This window comes from Jatropha curcas, chromosome 6 (assembly GCF_041381405.1).
Source record: "Jatropha curcas cultivar XTBG-Jc1 chromosome 6, XTBG_Jcur_1.0, whole genome shotgun sequence".
NCBI classification, from domain to species: domain Eukaryota; kingdom Viridiplantae; phylum Streptophyta; class Magnoliopsida; order Malpighiales; family Euphorbiaceae; genus Jatropha; species Jatropha curcas.
This window is the reverse complement of record NC_143156.1, coordinates 22,362,540-22,383,703: the sequence shown is the minus strand read 5'-3', so window position 1 is coordinate 22,383,703 and position 21,164 is coordinate 22,362,540. Positions and strand designations below refer to the sequence as shown.

The 21,164-nt window shown below is 35.0% G+C and overlaps 2 protein-coding genes, 1 non-coding gene and 1 pseudogene across 4 annotated transcripts; 2 read left to right on the top strand and 2 right to left on the bottom strand.

Annotated features, from left to right (window-relative positions):
- Positions 1–632: 632 nt before the first annotated feature.
- LOC105634659 (kiwellin-1) lies at positions 633–1,166 on the bottom strand. The gene has a single exon (XM_012217542.3). It carries the CDS (start codon positions 1,164–1,166, stop codon positions 633–635), a length of 534 nt encoding a protein of 177 aa, XP_012072932.1.
- Positions 1,167–3,652: 2,486 nt separating this feature from the next.
- PNSL1 (PsbP-like protein 2) lies at positions 3,653–6,186 on the top strand. 2 transcript variants are annotated; one of them, XM_012217541.4, is made up of 8 exons: positions 3,653–3,841; positions 3,956–4,052; positions 4,371–4,454; positions 4,590–4,663; positions 4,748–4,870; positions 4,950–5,021; positions 5,627–5,723; positions 5,836–6,186. In XM_012217541.4, exons 1-8 carry the CDS (start codon positions 3,788–3,790, stop codon positions 5,862–5,864), a joined length of 630 nt encoding a protein of 209 aa, XP_012072931.1. In that variant the 5' UTR covers positions 3,653–3,787; the 3' UTR covers positions 5,865–6,186. The 2 variants fall into 2 exon arrangements, with proteins under 2 accessions (XP_012072931.1, XP_012072930.1); XM_012217540.4 differs by having other exon boundaries at positions 3,655–3,841; positions 5,907–6,186.
- A 2,402-nt stretch (positions 6,187–8,588) lies between these two features.
- On the top strand, positions 8,589–17,769 carry LOC149495722 (uncharacterized; annotated as a pseudogene).
- On the bottom strand, positions 12,642–12,748 carry LOC149495723 (small nucleolar RNA R71). Its single transcript, XR_016321547.1, has one exon. It is a non-coding gene; the product is annotated as a small nucleolar RNA R71 (small nucleolar RNA).
- Positions 17,770–21,164: the final 3,395 nt, after the last annotated feature.

Below are 21,164 nucleotides of genomic sequence, written 5' to 3'. Positions count from 1 at the left end.
ATTATATTACATATAATAAAATATCACTGGTGCATGTTATTTGTTTTTGTTAAATTATTATGTCAAGGATATTTAAAGCAATAAAGACAAGTAAATTTTTATTTAAAAATTATTCCAAACATAATTGTAGAATTCAATTGAATTCTTTACATCAAATTATGACATACCAAAAATAAAAAATTTATTTACAAATGAATTTTACATCCATGGTTCATTTGTACCTAACATGGTAAAAATGTCAAAATCCTATTCAATATGTCACAATTTTGAAAATAAAAAATGTTTAGGACTTATATTATCAATTAATATAAATTATAGACTTTTAAATCTTGAACATTTGAGTTTTAACCTGTCAATTAACACCTAAATTTTGATAAGTTTTACTTCAAATTCATGCAATTCATCATCGACTAGCAATTCGCTAACCTTTGTTTATTACAGGCCATGTAGATTATTCATTGAGATTCAATTCAGAAGGCAGAAAATGATCATTTTACTTTCATCTGATCCATTATTACATTTGTGTTCTACACGAACAATCTTATTAACAATATCCCTTCACCCAGGATATCTAAACAGTTCTAAGACAACAACCTTACTGAAGCACAATAAAGAACACGTATGAATTGAAATCAAGCATCAGCCCAGGTAACTTTCGTCCATCCCCATTCATCATCACTTTCTTTAAAACCTAAAGCTTTCCAAACTGCTTTCGAGGCATCAACGATGTTATTCAAACATCCCCTATTGGAGTCACACTCATCCACTACCTTAGCCTTAACAGTCCTTCCATTTGCATGAATTTTAATGTGATGGTGACACCTCTTCCCCTTATTGTACCATCCAGTGGACAATGCCACAATTGGCGTATCGTTGTCATGGTACTTACCATCACATTCCGATGGGCCACCGCCATCCCCGCCCTTCTCGAAGCTGTTGATGGTTAAAATGGCTGGTGTATGCTTGGTCACCGGCGGTGAACGTTTATGGGCAGTGTAAGATTTGCGTTCCTCGCAGCAATCAGCACCGTTACTTTGGTCACATTCATCGTGTTCCCTCACTTTTCTACTTGGCTTGCATTTTTGTGCCTCAACCATTATAGTAGCTGAAGCAACAAGAATTAAGAAGATTAAAAGATAAGTAAAGCTAATATGAATTTGCTTCATTTTGTTGAGAATTTAGATTGCTTACTAGTGTTAATGCTTAGAGCTAGTATAAAGAAGATGCTTAAATGGTGACTATAAATAGAAATTCTTGGGGCCAAAAGGGTAAATCTTCAGCTGAAATTACAAGAACAATGTGTCTTATGGTATTTTATCATTTTTGGTAATTTTTTGTAGTAGAAATCAATGTTAGAAATACGATGATTTCAGTTATTACAAAGTATAGAAATTAACCATATCAGTTTAATAAATGTTTACAAGGCCTTTGATTGACTAGACCATTATTATATTGGAGATAATTTTTTGGCATGTACGATATGGTTCATAGAATGGTTCGATTCGGCAGAGTAGAGGATTTATGGTATCTACAGAAATACACTTGATAACAAAAGTTGTGGAGCAGAAAATTCTTAATAAATGAAAGATTTATGAATTCCAAGAGTAGCCTAATTAAGAAGTGTTAAGTGTTTATTAACATTCAGTGTTATTTCTAACTTAGGATTTATAAGTCTGAAAACAAATAAATAATGACAGTATAAGGAAGGTGGCAGTAATAATGAGCCAACATAGAAGACAAAGCTATTTATAAGCCTGCAGAATTTTCTATCATAAAAGAATTAGGTGAATTACGGGTTATGGCTCAATTGATAACGCAGACTGAGGATGTGGGAAGAGTTATCGAGTTCTATTCCCACTAAATACACCTGTAGAGATGAGCGAAGAAACTTAACTGTGACTAAACCTCAAACTGAATTAGGCGGTCCCTAACAATATGGTCCAGATATCGGACAAACAAGTAAAAATTGGCTCCAACTATAAAATGATACAATTCAGGATTTTATAAATGATTTATAAATGTTATTGTTTATTAACATTCAGGATTTTTTCTAATTTAGGATTTATTAATCTGATAAAAACAAATAAATAATGACAATGCAAGGAAGGTATTAAATTAGGGTATCTTTGTGCTATTAAATTAGGGTATGTTTGTGGCAGTAAATGGCAATGAAAACATAGAAGACAAAGCTATTAAATTAGGATATCTTTGTTGAGTTAATTATAATGGAATGAAATATAATATTAAATGTGTTTAATATTCCTTCCGTCTCAAAAAGATAGTCTACTTTCTATTTTCACAAGATTAAAAAATAGCAGTTATTTTGTTTAAAGGATAATCTTATTTATATAACTTTCCTATTATACTATCTTAAATAACATATGAGCAATTATTATATTGGAATAATAAGTAAGAATTAATGAGAGATATTGAAAATAAGATAAAATTTCAAAAGGGTATGGTAGAGAATTTAAGGATTAACTAGAATCAAAAAAAGAAAAGTGGACTATATTTTGGGAAAAATCAAAAATGAAAAATAGACTATCTTTTTGAAACGGAAGGAGTATAATATTTATATTCATAATTAATATGTTTCGTCTTATTGATAGCTTATTAGAACTTCAGCTCATTTGATCAAACAACAATGGAATAAGTTTGTTTGTTTGAACTGAATTAACAATTGTTTATCTGAATTTACATGCAAGCTGAAATTTGTATGAATCATTTTTTTTAAACAAAAAAAAAACCGATTCAATAAGCTATATGATTTATTTGGATGAACAAGTAAAATTGACTCCTACAACTATAACACCATATACCATACTCTTCTAATATATAAAAAAAAAAACAATTGACTCTTGTAATTAAAAAATGACATGACATGATATATCATTGTTCTCTTAACATAAAAAGACAATTAAATTACCTTCATTTATATGTTTAGTTTTGTTAACTTTCAATGTAATTTTTTATTATTAAGTATTTAGAATATTAAATATGAAAAAAAAAACTTACTAGATGACTCAGATATTTTATTTACCAAATCATCTAAATAATTGAATAATTGGCTAACAAATGAATACTTAATTTTTATATCATCTAAAAAAACTATATGATCGCGCATATTGAGAAATAGACTAAATTAGATCATGAAGTGCATGCAATGATACAAAAACCAATTGCTTAAAGGGAAAATTATAATTTTTATCTTGTATTCTCATAATATATAATATTATTCCTGTATTTTTTAGAAATATATAGTTTTTTTTTTCATCTTTTCCCTTCATTATTCTGTTATATATATGTCCTATTAACATTTTATACTTTTTTCGTTAATAAATTACTATTTTATCTCTATACTTTGTCAAAATTAACTATTTTATTTTGTATTTATAGATTATTTTCTTCCTGTATTTTTTAATGTTAATTATTTGTTAATTTATTTGATGGAAAAGTATCAAAATTTGACAAAATGATATAACAGTATAATGGAGTAAAAAATAGGGACAGAATTATATATTTTTAAAAATATAGGGGCAATATTATGTATTTTGACACAATGTCAGGATAGAATAATAATTTTCCTATATATAATTACTTGCCTCCTCGACGCAAAAGCACCAGCACTCTTCTTACATTATCCATTTGTTAGAAAATAAATAAATAAATATGTTAGGAAAAATAAAACGAATTCCAAAAGTCCCCATAGTCAAGACCACAAGCTCCTAACCAAACCAAACTATCCATTACTTCACCTTATGAGAAGCTGTAGCTACTTCTCCTATCAATGGCAATATCTTCGCTTTCTTTGAGCTGGGTTTCAACAATCTTATCCCAAAAGGTGCCATTGTTTGTCTCCTCTATACATTCGATCTATTCTTGTTTTCATGGTCACTGCTGTTCTTTCTGAGCAAATTTGTACAGAGAATCAGTTTTTTATTTCTCTTTTTTCCAGTTAAATGCCCCTTCCTTATATGAATTGCCTCGGGCCATTTCATTAGCTGGTAACAACTCTGTTACGTGCACTGCAGAAGCAACCTTAACTGGAGAAAGTAAGATACCCATTTAAGTTTCTCTTTACTTACAATAAATTTATCATTTATTATATCAGAATTCTGTTGATGAAATTGAATTGGATAATGTGAATTTTTCAAACCAAATAGGTCGTTTTCATCATTATCCCTTTTGATTTCTCTCACTCTTTTTATTGCTTGCACTTGAATACCATATCAAAGAAAATATGCTAAAACTATGAACTAATTTTGGAATAATGAGTAAATGAATTTTGATTTTGTATACAAATAATTTCACTTACATAATCAACTTTTTGTGCCCCTTATGTGATGATTCAAAATCCCAATCTATTGTAGGCAAGTGCAGGAGACAATTGTTACTATTGGGAGTTGGAGCACTGACAACAAGTTTACTCCCAGCAAAGCCCCTTCTTGCTGAAGGTACAGTATACTGGTCTATCTTCAATTACATTATGGCAGTCATCTAAATTTTGAGGATACAATACTTGCTTAACCAGATTCATATTCATATAGCCGCACCTTATAACACCCTTCTTACTTTTTGGTGTTGTGTAGAGGTACCAAAGAACTATAAAGCTTTTGTTGACTCAAAAGATGGATATTCATATTACTACCCCTCAGATTGGATAGTAAGTTATGTACTAATTATATTAATATGGAAATGTGTTCTTTTAGCAGTTGAAACTTAGAACAGTCTCTTTTCCATTTCTTAGGATTTTGATTTCAGGGCTCATGATTCTGCCTTTAAGGACAAAATCCTGCAATTGCAGAATGTTAGAGTGAGATTTATACCGACTGATAAAAAAGATATTCATGATTTGGGACCAATGGAACAGGTAAAAAGAATCATAATGTTGCTCCTATTTTGAATAATTAGTGTCTAAATATTTCTTGACCAGATATTTAATTCTGCAGGTTATATCCGATTTAGTGAAACATAAGTATGCTGCACCAAATCAAGTTGCAACTATATTTGGCATGCAAGAGGTTGATACTGAATATGCTACTACTCTATATCTACTATGATAGATTTTGGCCAGTTTGACATTGCTACTACTAATAGCTGTTTCTAAGTTAAAAATGAGAAAAATCTCATGAGTTGATGAGTAATCAATTCTTGCAATTCTGCTTCCATTGGACTAAAACTGATTTTGGGGAAAAGTTTCAAATATGAGCTTTTCTCAAAATCAATTGTAGTCCTAATTTTGTAGTCCAAAATATGTTAGCAATAATAATGCTAAACAAACCTTACTATCTACTTAAACTCAAAAACTCTTAATTCTTGCCTATTGTCTAACTGTCCTTTGATGCCATTTATGAACAAAGACAATTAGTAGCCAAAAATTCCAAATTTTGATTTCAATAGCCAAAAGAGGAAAACACAGCTCAAAAGAAATTACCATCTGATTAGTTAATTGTATATATGCATAAATATGGAATTCGATTAAACATGTGTGTTCTTATTTTGTGTTTTGAGTAAATGAACATATAATGGATATTGGAACAAAGGATTCACATAGCCGATCCCAAGTAGTTTGGGACGAAGTGTTTGAGTAAATAGAATGACTTTTATGACTATCTACCAAATGCAGAGATCTGAAGATGGGAAAAACTATTACACTGTTGAATATCAGCTTACATCTCCAAACTTCTCGACTACTTCGTTTGCAACCATAGGAATTGGCAATGGTAAGCATCCTACCATCCCAAAACATCAATATCATAAGAATATTTTAATAATGAATAAAATAGCACCATATGTATGATATATTCCTGCATTTTAATAGCACTTGGTTTGCAGGACTTGTAACCCTTGTTCCATATAAATGAATTTGACATTGTAAAACAAGCCTTGATTGCGCTTCTGTACAGGGAGATATTACACTCTGGTTGTGGTAGCAAATGAAAGACGGTGGAAAAGATTTCGCGACAGGCTCAAAGTAGTCGCTGACTCTTTCAAGATACTTGATATCTAAATAAGAGTGCTTGCATTGGTCTGTATATAGTACACTTGGTAGAAAATTTTTTGTTATCATCACCTCATCTTTCCTTCTTTATTTTCACATCCCTTGACACAGATTGTATCATCCTTCTTGTGTTGCTGCCACATTTATGCATCTGGGAATATCACATTACATGGTTTATCTCGTCCCTTACTAGTGTCATATAAAATGATTTTCATGGACATGATTTGAAATTCTTAAAAAAAAGGAGACACTTAAAATTTTAAAGAAAAAAGGAATGAAAATACTCTATTTTTGAGACAGGACGAGATGAGATGAAACTTGAGTGAGCACGGATCGATTTTAAACAAAGAACTAGTCATGTCCCATAATACTTTCAGGATGGATTATCAAATTAATATTGGATATTTTTTGAAATGAAAAGTTCAGAAAGGGATTCGGAATAACACTATTAAGTTAATATCGAATATTTTTTAGAATGAAAAATTCAATCATCGTGATTCCCGTGGTGTCATGGACGCCCCTGTCAATTTATACCGAAAGCAAGTAACAATAGTCATAGTACTAGTATAACTATAGTACTACATGTAGTCATAATTTATAAATACACTATAATTAGTTCAGTAATAATATAGTCCTACAATATAAGAACATTACTTAGAAATTAAAAAAGAAATCATTTGTAATTAGGAAGGTTATAATTACAATACTAACTTTCTAGTTGTGATTTCTTAGATTAATTAATAAAATGTTTAGACGTAATCAATAAAATTATAATCAAAATTAGGTTTATGTTCATTGCACTTAAACTTATAATTAACTGGATATATATATATATATATATATATATATATATATATATATATATATATATATATATATATATATATATATATATATATATATATATTAAATTTATCAATGTTTAATAATTAATTTATTATTATTAATTATACATGTCTGATAAAGTTGATAATATATTTATAGCTCAAACACATATGGCATTGGAATTAGGTTGCAAAGTTCAAAATAAGAGTGGACTGTTAATTTTGGATTGGGTCGATTCAGATTTTCAACTCGAACAGAAACAGTTGAGATTAGAGCTACACATGACCCGTTATAACCCGATCCAACCCGAGCGATCTAATTCAACCCAATCCAACCCGGCGAGTTTAAAAATATAATGGATTGGATTGGGTGGGTCATTTTTATAATTCATAGATTGGGTTGGGTCACGGGTTCATTAGATAAACCCGCAGACCCTACCCAACTCCTAAATAAATTATGAATTATTTAGTTAATTTGATTTAATTTGTAATTTTGAATATAAATATTAAATTAATTACATATTTAGTAGATATTACCTTTGTAATTGGAGTATAGTGTAGCTTAAAATATATTATATAATTATGTTACTAAGTATTTTTAATTTTGCTGGTTCTCTTTTTTATTAGAAAATTTGATTTTTCATTATTGATGATGATGATAGCGGCGACGATGATGATGTTAAGAAATTTAATTTTAATATTGTCATTGGAATATATTTGTAGTTTTGTGAAAATTATTATATAATTAAGCTTTTAAGTATATTTAATTTTTTTAGTAATCCTCTTAAGCAGTTTTATTTTATTTAAAAATGTTTTTATTATTTTCATGTATTTGACCCTTAACTTATGTTGAACCAGTACGCAACCCAATTGGTGCGGTGAGCATGGAACACACCTTCAAACCCTAAATATTCCATAGTTTTTCTCGATTCCTATGGCTAACGACTCTACTGAACGCCTTAACATGGAAGGTCAAGACAACACCCATGGCGAGGCCAACCAACAACCCACATTCGCCCCTCCTCCAGCTACCAATCCCCAGGTAGCGGCTACTTTGGCCTAAGCTTATTCTCAGTTCACTACCATGTTGAAACGCATCCTGGAGGCCCCACACCTTAGTGGCGAACTGATCCCACTCACTAGACCAACAGACCTTCCCCACCAAGAATACAACATCCCTCTTACTTCGCCTAGGTAGCGAAGTCATTCAATATCTAATCGATATAATGAGGCAGAGTCAGAGGTGGACCCCAGTGTGACTATTCCCGACAACCAAGAACTGAGTCACACCCAGCCAATTTTGGATGGTACAAATCTCTGGAATGTTGTCAAAGAACTAGTTCGAGTATGTAGAGAGACAAGAAAAGCAGGGGATTATGGTCTCCGATAGGATTCCTCATTGTCAGTTGATATCTTGAGTGCAGATTTCCCACCAAAATTGAAGCTTCCTACTTCCAATCATATGAAGGGTCTACCGATCCTTGAAGCCACATGGCGACCTCCGAACTATGATGTATCTTCAAACCAACTCGAAAGATTCTGATTGTAAAGTCTTCCCAACTACCTTAAAAGAAGCAGCTCAAGAATGGTACCAAACACTCAAAACAGGATTCATTCATTCCTTTTCCCAAATAGCCACAACGTTCCAAGCTCGTTTCATAACATGTGTGCCATCCAAAAAAATATTATCTAACTTGGTAGAATTAAAGAGGGAGGAGGGAGAGACCCTAAGGCATTATGTCTCAGAATTTCAAAGAATAGCGATGCAAGTGGAGAACTTGAATGATGAGGTGGCGATTAGTTCTATGGCAAAGAATTGCAGGTACATCAAACTGTTTGAAAGTTTAAGTATTGACCCTCCCCTAACTTTCGCCGAACTCACGGCGCAAGCTCACAAATACACAAAATTGGACAAAGCTATGAGGCTCAGCAACGTAGATCGCCCAAGGAAGAGAAGTATAGACACCAAAGACATTCCTCCCTAGTAAGGAGACGATCGCCCCAAAGAAGATCGCCCATCTGGCTCTTACGAACCAGTTACTCTGTTAGAACCCCATATTCAAAAGAGGACAGACCGCAACAAGTCTAGAAATTAACCCCCTTTGAACAGACCGCCCTCGAAAATATTGTCTTGGGTGAGAGGACAAGGTAATCAAATTCAGTTCTATTACCCTAGAAAGATAAAGACACCTTGGGCCACCAAGATAAGAGCAAGTATTGTGAGTTCCATAAAGATGTAGGTCACGAGACCGAGGCCTGCTAGCAACTAAAGAAGGCGATTGAACGCATTGTGCAAAGAGGCAAACTGAAACAATTTGTTGGGACAGCTCAGAGGGAAAGTGAGCAGAAGGACAAGCAGGTGAAAAAGTGCCACACATTGGGCACAATCCATACTATATTTGGTGGTTCGTTAGCGGAGGACAATAACTCAGCTAGAAAAAGGAGAGCCAAGGAAATCTATTTCATTCTAGCCTAGCAGAGGCTGAACACTAGACCGCCCATATCATTCTCTAAAGTCGATGGCGAGCTTGTACATGCCCCACACAATGATGTCCTAGTGATTGAGGGGTTTCAAAAAACTTTCTAATGAAGAGAATCTTAGTAGATGAAGGTAGTGCTGTGAACTTGTTGACTATGAAAGTATTCAATGCTCTGAAACTAGACCAGGCAAAGCTTAAACTTGTCTGAACCCCTTTAGTCGGCCTCGCAGGAAAACCTATAAAAGTGTCTGGGTCCATAGACATTACCTTAGAGCTCGAAGCCAAAATCTGATTAAGGAAGCTTAAGTTGGAGTTCATGGTAGCAGATATTCACTTTCCATATAGTGCCATATTGGGCAGGCCAGCCCTATATGAACTGAAACCGGCCACATGCATCAAGTATCTCACCATGAAGTTTTACTCCGATAAGGGCGACATTGTTACAGTAGGGGAGACCAGAAAGTAGCTCGGGAAGCATACATGATAGCACTGAAAGGGTTACAGCTTGCCCTGCCAATCATGTGGATGCTAGAAGCAGAACCACCCACAAAATCAACTGACCACTAACCCTTTGGCATTCCTAAACATAATGTAGATTTGATAACCTCGCAAAGCGGGCAAATCTTGTTATGTTATTTCGATATAAATTGCATGAATGCATGATTGTTTTTATACATTTTACGTTTGTTTGTGTTGTTTTGTTTTAAAGTGAATTGCAGGAACAAAGTTGGAGCAAAGACTTGTTCTATACAAAAATAGGGTCAAAACAAGTTAAAAAGATGGAAGAATTCCTTGATCCAGCCTTCGCGCGTTCAAGCAAGTCGCAACAAAGAAAAATGCCCACGTCGCGAGCAATACCAATTGTCGCGCGCGCAAGCTAAAACCAGAATAGCTAGTCGCGAGCGCGACATTTATATACGCGGGCGCGACAAGCAGATCTGAGTGGAAGCAATTGGACCAGAAGACGCGAGCGCGATATTCATATACGCGGGCGCGAGAAAGCACCTTTAAGAGGCAGAAAGTTTGCCAGCGAAATACGCGAGCGCGAAAAGAACTTTTGAGAGGCAGAAGCACTTGGAGCCGAAGTCGCGAGCGCGACCTTCATCAGCGCGAGCGCTAATCGAGATTACCAGGAGACGTGATTGCTGCCTTTTCATTAGAGAATCATATCTTTTCATGCAAGAGTCGGGACTCCTCCCAAGAGAAGTCACCTCAAGCACCTCTTGGCCAGCCAATCACTACCAAAACCACCATCACTCTCCTACTCTATAAATAGCAAACAAAGAGAAGAAAAAGACAGACATATAGGGAATTAATTCTAATTCAGAGTTATATTCACAAAAACACTTAGATTGTATTAGGGGAAGTGTGTTAGTAGTACTTAGAGCAAGATTGACGAAAGTCACTTATTATTGATTGTGCCAAGAACACCAAGAAGTTCCTCGAGGTGTGACGCCCTCCGGAGGCTTGAGTTTGATTACTTCTTTCTCTTGTTTTATAGACTTGTTGTATGTTGGTCTTCATAATTCTTCTATACAAAGCAACAATTTTAATTGGTAGTATTCAATAAAAATTCCTTAAGTTATCTTTTGATCTTTGTTTAATCAAAGTTACTAGATTATATTCTCAGAAGGAAATAGTTTAGTAAAGATCAAAGAGATTTAATTCATTGAGTTGAATTTACATATGCATATTTTACTTATTCCTGTTGAAATTAAATTTGTCTTATTGAAATAATCAAAGAATAAGAATTAGGTTTAATATTTAACAAGATAGGGATTTTATTATATGTAGCAATACATATAATAGATAGTATAATTCTATACTGAGAAGTTGAATTATATTATACCATATGTAATTAAGAGATTCTTTATTGAATATTACAAGCTTTTGCATAGAAAATGAAAATCCTGTGTACAATTAATTAGTCTAAGTATTTTACTACACATTTGTCTTTATGATTAATTATTCTAAGTATTTTAATGCACATTATTCTCTGAAGTTGAATAATCATTAGATCTAGAATAACTAAGAAATTCCTTAGAACTATTTTATATTTGTATTCCTGTAAACATATCAATAAGAATAAAGTAGCAAGTGTATTCAACCCGTTCCTTGTGGGATCGATCTTTTATTACTACGTTGCGATCCGTATATGTAACAGCCTAGCCCATGGTAGATATTGTCCGCTTTGGGCCGCACAAGCCCGCACGATTTTGTTTCTGGGCCAGGGAAACCTCCACTCTGCCAGCCCAAAACGCGTCTACCATGTTCAAGGTTGCCACCCTTTATGTATAGGACTTCCACCTCGTGCGTAGCCGATGTGGGATTCGCCTAAGGTGTTGTGCCCCAAACCTGGGATGTCACATACACCCCCCCCTTAAGGACTCAGCGTCCTCGCTGAGGTTTGCCCCACCACCGGCCAGAGGGACAAGGCTTGGCTCTGATACCAAATTGTAACAGCCCAGCCCATGGTAGATATTGTCCGCTTTGGGCCGCACAAGCCCGCACGGTTTTGTTTCTGGGCCAGGGAAACCTCCACTCTGCCAGCCCAAAACGCGTCTACCATGTTCAAGGTTGCCACCCTTTATGTATAGGACTTCCACCTTGTGCGTAGCCGATGTGGGATTCGCCTAAGGTGTTGTGCCCCAAACCTGGGATGTCACAGTATACTTGCGGGAACTCAAAAGAGACGCAACAAGTTTTTGGCGCCATTGCCGGGGAACGGTGTTCTGTCATTTAACGAAATATTCTTATATATGATTTACAGCTTGTTTTAATTAAGGTACATTCTTATAGTTGATTCAAAATTTTGCAGAAACACATAATTTACACACCTCATATGCCAAGCACCAGATCTTCAAATAGTGAATTGGAGGATTATCAGCCTGAGATTAAACAATTCCTTTCACAACGAAAAAAGAAGAAGAAAAGAAGAAATTCAAGAATCATGGGTGATGGAAATCCGCCACAGAGGTTGATGGACTTTGTTACTCCAAGTTTAAATGGTTCACAAAAGGGAGTAGTACGTCCACCGGTAAATGCTAACCAGTTTGAGATTAAACCTGCTTTATTACAAATGCTTCAAAATAGTGTTCAGTTCTATAGATTACCAAATGAAGATCCTAACTCACATATAGCCAGTTTTCTTGAAATCTGTGATACATTCAAGATGAATTCAGTACTAGCAGATGCTATCAAATTACGTCTATTTCCTTTCACATTGAAGATAAGGCAAAAGCTTGGTTGAATTCATTACCACCAAACTCTATCACTACTTGGGAAGAACTAGCCCAAGCCTTCCTATCTAAGTATTTCCCACTAGCGAAAACCGCTAGGCTTATCAAAGAAATAACCTCATTTACCCAACATGAAAATGAATCCTTATATGAGGCATGGGATCGCTACAAAGAGCTCCAACGAGTTTGCCCACACCATGGCCTTCCCCAAAATATATTGATTCAAACCTTCTACAATGGGGTAACACCATCTACAATGGGAACTATAGATGCTATGGCAGGAGGATCATTAATGAAGAAGACTACTAATGATGCAATTGAGTTACTAGAAGAAATGGCCAACAATAATAGCATATGGCCAACTGAAAGGGCTCAGGTAAGTCATTCTACTGTTAGTAATGAGTCTTCTTCTTCTTCAAAAAATTCAGCAAAGAAAGTGCATGAATTAGACCCCTTAACTATGATGCAAGCACAGATTTCTGCTTTGTCTTATAAAATTGATAACTTAAACATAAGTAAATCAACATCTCTTATTTGTGACAATTGCGGTCAAAATGGGCATATATCAAATGAATGTAATTATAAGCATCCGGTTATGGAGGAACAAGTGAATTATGTCCAAGGACAAATTCGTGGTCCATATTCGAATACTTATAATGCTGAAAATCGTAATTATCATAACTCTTTTTGGAGAAACCATGATAATCAAGAAAAGGGAAATCAGGGTAGTCAGTCTCAAGATAGACTGGGACAATTGACTAATAAAATTGATAAATTTCTGGAGGGATTTAACCAAAAGATGAGTAGTCAGGATGATAGCTTTAAATGGTTAGAATCAAAGTTTGATAAGTTATTCAAAAATCATTCATCATCCATACATAACTTGGAGGTACAAGTAGGGCAACTTGCAAGTGCTATTTCCTCACGTGAAGTGGGAAATCTTCCTAGTAATACAAAAAAGAATCCTAGGGAGAATGTAAGTGCCATTGCCTTGCGAAGTGGAAAAATAGTAGATAAAATAAATCCTTCGGGTACTGATATTAATATTTTGAATAGTGCAAATGTGGAGCCGGTTTGTAAACCGAGCATTGAGGAAAATAGTGCAGGATCAAGAGGACAAGAAAAAGGAAAGGACACGGAGAAGGACAACGTTAAAATTTATCAATCTAGGCCACCTTTTCCGCAAAGGCTCAAGAAGCAGGAGCAAGATAAGCAGTTCTTAAATTTTATTGATAAACTGAAAAATTTGCTTATCAACATGTCACTTATGGAAGCTATCACACAAATTCCAAATTACGGTAAGTTCCTTAAAGAATTGATCTCAAAGAAACGTAGTTGGGAAGATGTGTCGACAGTCACTCTAACTGAGGATTGCAGTTCCATAATCTCAAGTAAGTTACCTACTAAACTCAAAGATCCAGGGAGTTTCACTATACCATGCAAATTAGGTAAAGTAGATTTTCCTAGATGCTTGTGTGATTTAGGAGCAAGTATTAATTTGATGCCATTATCTCTCTTTAAGAAATTGGGATTAGAGGATGAAGTTAAAAGAACTAATATGGTTTTACAACTTGCTGACCAAACTATTAAAAGACCCTATGGTATCATCGAGGATGTACTTGTTAAGGTTGACAAATTTATTTTTCCAACTGATTTCGTCATACTTGACTTTGTTTATGATAAAAATTGCCCTCTTATTTTAGGAAGACCATTTATGAACACAGGGAGAGCATTAATTGATGTTTCAGAAGGAAAATTAGTCCTTAGAATAGGTGATGATGTCATTGAGTTTCATATAGATAAAGCTATGAAATATCCTATGGATGAGGGAAATTGCATGAGAATTGACATAGTTGATGCATGCATACTAGAAATATTTACCTTGGAAGGTAATGAAAAATTTTGAGGAAGAAAATTTCAATAATGAAGAAGAGGAGTTTATAAATTTAAGACCTGAAATGTTACTTAGGGAGCATGAGCCTTTACCACCATCAATTGAAGTTCCACCAACAGTAGATCTTAAAGAGTCACTTGCGATATGCTTTCTTAGGAAAAAATCACACACTTCCTATAATTATTTCTAACAAATTAACTGTAGATCAAGAGAATGATTTATTAAAAATTGTTAGAAATAGGATTAAGAGTATAGGATGGCAAATTTCTGACCTTAAGGGGATAAGTCCAAATCGAGTCATGCATTACATCAATCTTGAGGATGGACATATACCTAAGGCAGAAAGACAAAGGAGACTTAATCCTAATATGAAAGAAGTAGTGAAGAAAGAAATTATCAAACTGCTAGATGCAGGAATAATATACCCAATTTCGGATAGCCAATGGGTTAGTCCAATCCAATGTGTGCCTAAAAAGGGAGGAATGACTGTAGTAAAAAAATGAAGATGGTGAACTAATTCCTACTAGGACCACTACAGGTTGGAGGGTATGTATTGATTATAGAAAACTTAATTCAGCCACCAGAAAAGATCATTTTCCGTTACCATTCATAGATCAAATGTTAGAAAGAATTGCTGGTCATGCTTTCTATTGTTTTCTCGATGGCTACTCAGGATATTTTCAGATTTATATCTTTCCGAATGACCAAGAGAAAACTACATTTACTTGTCCATTTGGTACATTTGCATATAGGCGCATGCCTTTTGGATTATGCAATGCACCTGCAACATTTCAACGTTGCATGACCTCGATTTTTAATGATTACATAGAAGAAATTATGGATGTCTTTATGGATGACTTTTCTGTGTATGGTGATTCATTTGAAGGTTGTTTAAAAAATCTAGATCTTGTATTATCAAGATGTGAAAGTGCTAACTTGGTTTTGAATTGGGAGAAATGCCACTTTATGGTTGATAAGGGCATTGTTTTAGGGCACAAAATAAGTAAGGAAAGAATCCAGACAGATAGGGCAAAGATAGAAGCTATAGAAAAATTACCTCCTCCTACTACGGTTAAAGGTATAAGATCTTTTCTAGGCCATGCAGGATTTTATAGAAGATTTATAAAAATTTTTTTCTATCATTGCTAAACCTCTAACTAACTTACTTGTTAAAGATGCATCTTTTAATTTTTCTCCAGAATGTTTGGAAGCTTTTAATACTTTAAAGAATGCCTTAGTAAGTGCGCCTATTATAGCAAAACCCAATTGGGGATTACCATTTGAAATAATGTGTGATGCTAGTGATGTTGCTGTTGGTTGTGTTTTAGGCCAGAGACATGAGAAAAAGTTGCGTGTGATATACTATGCTAGCCACGTTCTAACTAGTACTCAAATAAACTATACAACTACTGAGAAGGAAATGTTGGCTGTAGTATATGCATGTGATAAATTCAGATCATACATGTTAGGAGCAAAAGTCATAATCTATACTGATCATTCTGCATTGAAATACCTGTTTGCTAAAAAAGATGCAAAACCACGTCTTATTCGATGGGTATTATTATTGCAAGAATTTGACATTGAAATTAGAGATAAAAAGGGTTCTGAAAATTTAGTTGCAGATCATTTATCACGTTTGGAAAATGAAGAAGGACCAATAGGAGAAACTACAATTATAAATGAAAGTTTTCCAGATGAGAATTTAATGTTAGTACAACATGTTCACACAACTTGGTATGCCGACATTGCAAATTTTCTAGCTTCTAACATCATACCTCCAGACATGACTTATGCAAAAAAGAAGAAGTTCTATGCAGATGCTAAAAATTTCTTATGGGACGAACCATTCTTGTTCAAGATAGGTATGGACGGTATGATTAGAAGGTGTGTAGGGGAAACTGAAATACAAGATATACTTATGCATTGTCACTCTAGTCCATATGGAGGGCATCATGGAGCAAATAGAACTGCTTCATAGGTTTTAGAAAGTGGCTTTATTGGCCCACTCTATTCCACGATGCTCGTATATTTGTGTCTCATTGTGACAGGTGTCAACGGGTTGGCAACATAAGTCGAAAAGATGAAATGCCTTTATCCAACATACTCGAGGTAGAGATATTCGATGTATGGGGAATCGACTTCATGGGACCATTCCTTATTTCACAAGGTAAAAGTTATATCTTAGTAGCTATTGACTACGTTTCCAAGTGGGTGGAAGCACAAGCTTATGTCACAAACAACGCCAATACAGTGGTAAAATTCTTAAAAGCATTATTTACCAGATTTGGGGTTCCCAGAGCAATCATAAGTGATGGAGGTACGCACTTTTTAAATGGATCATTTGAAAGTCTTTTAAGGAAATATGGAGTACATCACAAGGTATCTACTCCATATCATCCACAAACTAGCGGTCAAGTGGAAATCTCCAACCGCGAGCTTAAGTGGATTTTGGAAAAAACGGTCAATTCATCACGTAAGGATTGGTCACTTAAACTCGATGATGCACTGTGGGCATATAGAACAGCATTTAAGACACCGATTGGGATGTCCCCATATCGTTTAATCTATGGTAAGGCATGTCACCTACCCCTAGAATTGGAATACAAAGCATATTGGGCAATAAAATCTTTGAATTTTGATTTAAGCAAAGCTGGTTACAAAAGGAAACTTCAGTTGAATGAACTTGATGAGATCAGATTATTAGCATATGAAAATGCCAAGTTATATAAGGAAAGAACTAAGAAATGGCATGATAATCAAATTCGAATCAAATCATTTAAGGAAGGAGACCAAGTGTTATTGTTCAATTCAAGACTACGCCTATTTCCTGGAAAACTGAAGTCCAGATGGAGTGGACCATTTGAGGTAATCAAAGTTGCAGAACATGGAGCATTAGAATTGAAGAATCTATCTAATGGATCCACATTTATGGTCAATGGACAACGGTGTAAGCTTTATTTGGGTAATAGGATTGAGGATCCACCACAGGTAACATTTTAAATCAATTACATAAGTATGTATAATTTCAATAACTACTTAATATACTTTGTTTATTATAATGTATTATTTGATTATTTGTTTTTATCAGTAAAAAAAAAAAAAAAAAGGAACCCATTAAAAATTAAGTGTGCAGAGAATTCTATTTTTGCAGGAAGCCAAACTCGTGAGCGTGAAGAAAGAAAGCGCGAGCGTGAACATTGCAAAAAAGAGACAGAAACTTTTTTTACAAAACTCGCGATCGCAACATCTATCTGCGCGAGCGCAAATTCTCCACACGAGAAGTCAGAAGCTTCAAGATCCCCATTCGCGATCGCAACAAATATCTGCGTGAGCGCGAGTTTTTGCAAAACAAGTCAGAAATAAGGAGATACCCTCTCGCGATCGCAATAATACCAAGCGCGAGCGCGATTAGGGCACAACAGAGGACAGAGGCCAGGCAAGAACCATTCGCGAGCGCGAATTTTCAGACGCGATCGCGACTCCAAAAAAATTCCTGGCGCGATTCCACAAATTTTTGGCGCAACTTCCTAACGGTCAGAAATTCTCAACTGCCCTCTCACATTCTAATCAATTCTTCTCCTTCCCAAGGCATTCAAACCTGCGAAAAACTGTAAGTAACCTTTCAAATCCAATCAAAACTCTTCCTTTTCAACTTCCCCATTAACTACTCAACCCTATCCTTCCCTAAATTCATCTATATAAGAAAATCAATTCCTTTCTTTACAAACCCCGAAACTCTGTCGCTACAAAATCAATTCCCAGCAACCCTCTTTTCTACATATCTTGAGCAACAAATAACTCCATCCACACTCACACCATGCCATTTAAGCAAAAGGCTAGGAAGAATAAGGAAGGATCTTCCTCCTCTGCACCAGCACGAAAGGATTTGGCCACCAGATATAAGGCTCCTTTCCCCATATATACTATAGCGGAAGGAGAACACTACACACGCCTAGCCAAGTGCACTTTCACAGGTATGTATCTTCTTGACCCAGCCTTTTTACAAAATACTGGTATTTTAGAGAAAGTACAGGAATATTTGAAAACTCTAAATTTTGAAATATTTAATCAATTACAAATTCCTGAAAATGCTAAATTAAGTTTAGAGTTACTAACTACTATTGATTGGGTGGATGATAATGAAATGGCCATCCAATTTAGAGTGGATGGAGAAGAATTAACTGTGGGATATGATCAAATGCATGAATGGTTAGGATTTCCCAAAAGTTTATGTCCTCCTAAACCGAAAGGATGGAATGCATCTTCCGTTTGGGAAAAACTAACAGGGCAATCAACTTTTACCCCACGAAATTCTGGAAATAAATGGATAAATGATAGGTGTTAATTTTATAGTGTTTTTAATATAGTTTTTATTAGATTTTGAGTAAGTTTTTATTACTTTAAATCACTTTTAGTATAAATATGTTCAAAAGCTTCCTTGATCTTTAATCCGCTTGATCTAAGAGAAAATTTCAGGAATTTGGCACAGAAAAGAATTTTATAACACAAGGCACTTAACTTGTGGCACGCCCGGGCCGTGCTAAAAGGCACAGCCGTGCTAGAAACCAAGGAATCCAACAGAGAGACAGAAGAGAGCACGGTCAGGGTGTGTCAAAAGGCACGGCCGTGCTACAAGGATACCAAGGCGTGCCATATAGCACGCCCATGGCAGCTCTAGGCAGACTTCCAGAGAAGAGCACGCCCTTCCCGTGCTAAGTGGCACGCCCGTGCCTCGGTGCTTCACTAGCCCGTGCTAAGTGGCACGCCCGTGCCTCGGTGCTTCACTAGCCCGTGCTACCTAGCACGCCCCGTGCTTCACTGGCCAGACTTCCAGACTCAAGCACACCCAGCCCGTGCCATATAGCACGCCCGTGCTGCGCAGGCGAAACCAGCGTAAATTTAATACGCAAATCAAGTTTTTCTCACATGGGCCGACTTCAGGGAGTTTCCTAAACACATTAAACAAGACCTCGACCTATTCTTGGGGAAAAAGGAGTCCTAATCAAGAAGAAATCAAGAACCTAAACAGTCATGATCTCCTATAAAGGATTTTGCACTAAATAAGGATTCTATTTCCTAAAAGGAGTCAGACTTGTCTTCAGGAACTCTATATAAAGAGAGGAACTTCTCATAGCAAGGGATCTCTCGTTTTTTTTATGCAATTTCTTCACATAATTCTCTCTCAAAAAGACTTCAAGCATCAAATAATTGTGCCAAGATTCAAGGAAGCCATCAACATAGTTGTGATACAGTTTTTATTCTAAACTCTCATCTTGTTTCTTTCTTTTACTATTGTATTTAATTATGATGGATGATTCAAGAATGAGTGAGTTTAATTTAATTACTATGTCTAGCTAAACTCTTATACTAGGGATTTGATGTAATTTAATTCGATTCCAGCTTATACTATTAGATTTATTTTTCTTTGTTCTTGTTATAACTTATTATTGTGCTTAAGACCTCCAGGCAGAAAATTTCCCCTAGATTGATTTATTTCAATAATCACATTCGGGAGAAGGGTTATTGATATGAAAAAGGTAATAATTTACTTGAGAATAATAACTTGATGTGGAAACTATATGGTTTGACTCAAGGGGGGTTTTCATAAGTTAATAAATTATTAAGTTGTGAATTCACAAAACAACCATAAAACCTAATGATCTGATTTATGTTTAATTTCACTATTAAGATAGGTAATTAAATTGGATTAGAATAGCTAACAATAAATCGGGAGAGCTTGTTAGTAACCTTAGGGTTGTTTCTCCTACTCGAACAATTAAACTTGATTAATGAACTAAAAGAATAAGCTGGATAGAATTGAATGAAATCAAATTCCCTAGTATCTTAATCCTTTGATTTCTTTTTCACCTGAATTTGGTGTTTGATTTCTTTTGTTTTTACTTTAAATTTTATTTACTTTATAGCGAATTCCTTTTATCATCGTCTAAATAATAATAGGTTAACATAATTTTGGTAATTGATAAACAATCCCTGTGGATACGATACTTTCTTACTCTATATTACTTGTTGCGATTTCGTACACTTGCGAAAATAAGCTGTCAAGTTTTTGGCGCCGTTGCCGGGGATTGGTGTATCAATATCAATACGAATTATCCTATTATTAATTTAGACACTTTTTCGTGTTTATTTAATTTTCTTTTAAGTACTGCTCCAGGTTGTTTTATGCAAAGGAGATCAAGGAGGACTGAACCTCTAATCTTTGATCCGGAAATTGAACGAACTCTTCGAAGGCTCAATGCTGCAAGAAAACCACAAGAAGTAAAAATCGAACAACAGGCAGACATGGCTGACGAAATCGAAAACGAGAACATAGTTGGACCACCACTTCAGCATCCGGTCCGTACCTTAAGGGACTATACAACACCTAATCTGAATGGGACAACCTCAAGTATTACTAGACCTAGGGTAGAAGCTAATAATTTTGAGATTAAACCCGCAATTATCCAAATGCTTTCTACCTCGATCCAATATGGGGGTTTACCTAGTGAAGATCCTAATGCTCACATCACCAATTTTCTGGAAATTTGTGACACTTTTAAACAAAACGGTGTTTCTGAAGATGCAATCAAATTAAGACTTTTTCCATTCACTCTTAGGGATAAGGCTAGATCATGGTTACAATCGTGTCCCGCTGGAAGTTTTACAACATGGGATGAATTAGCTCAAAAATTCTTAGCTAAATTCTTTCCGTCCTCAAAAACCACC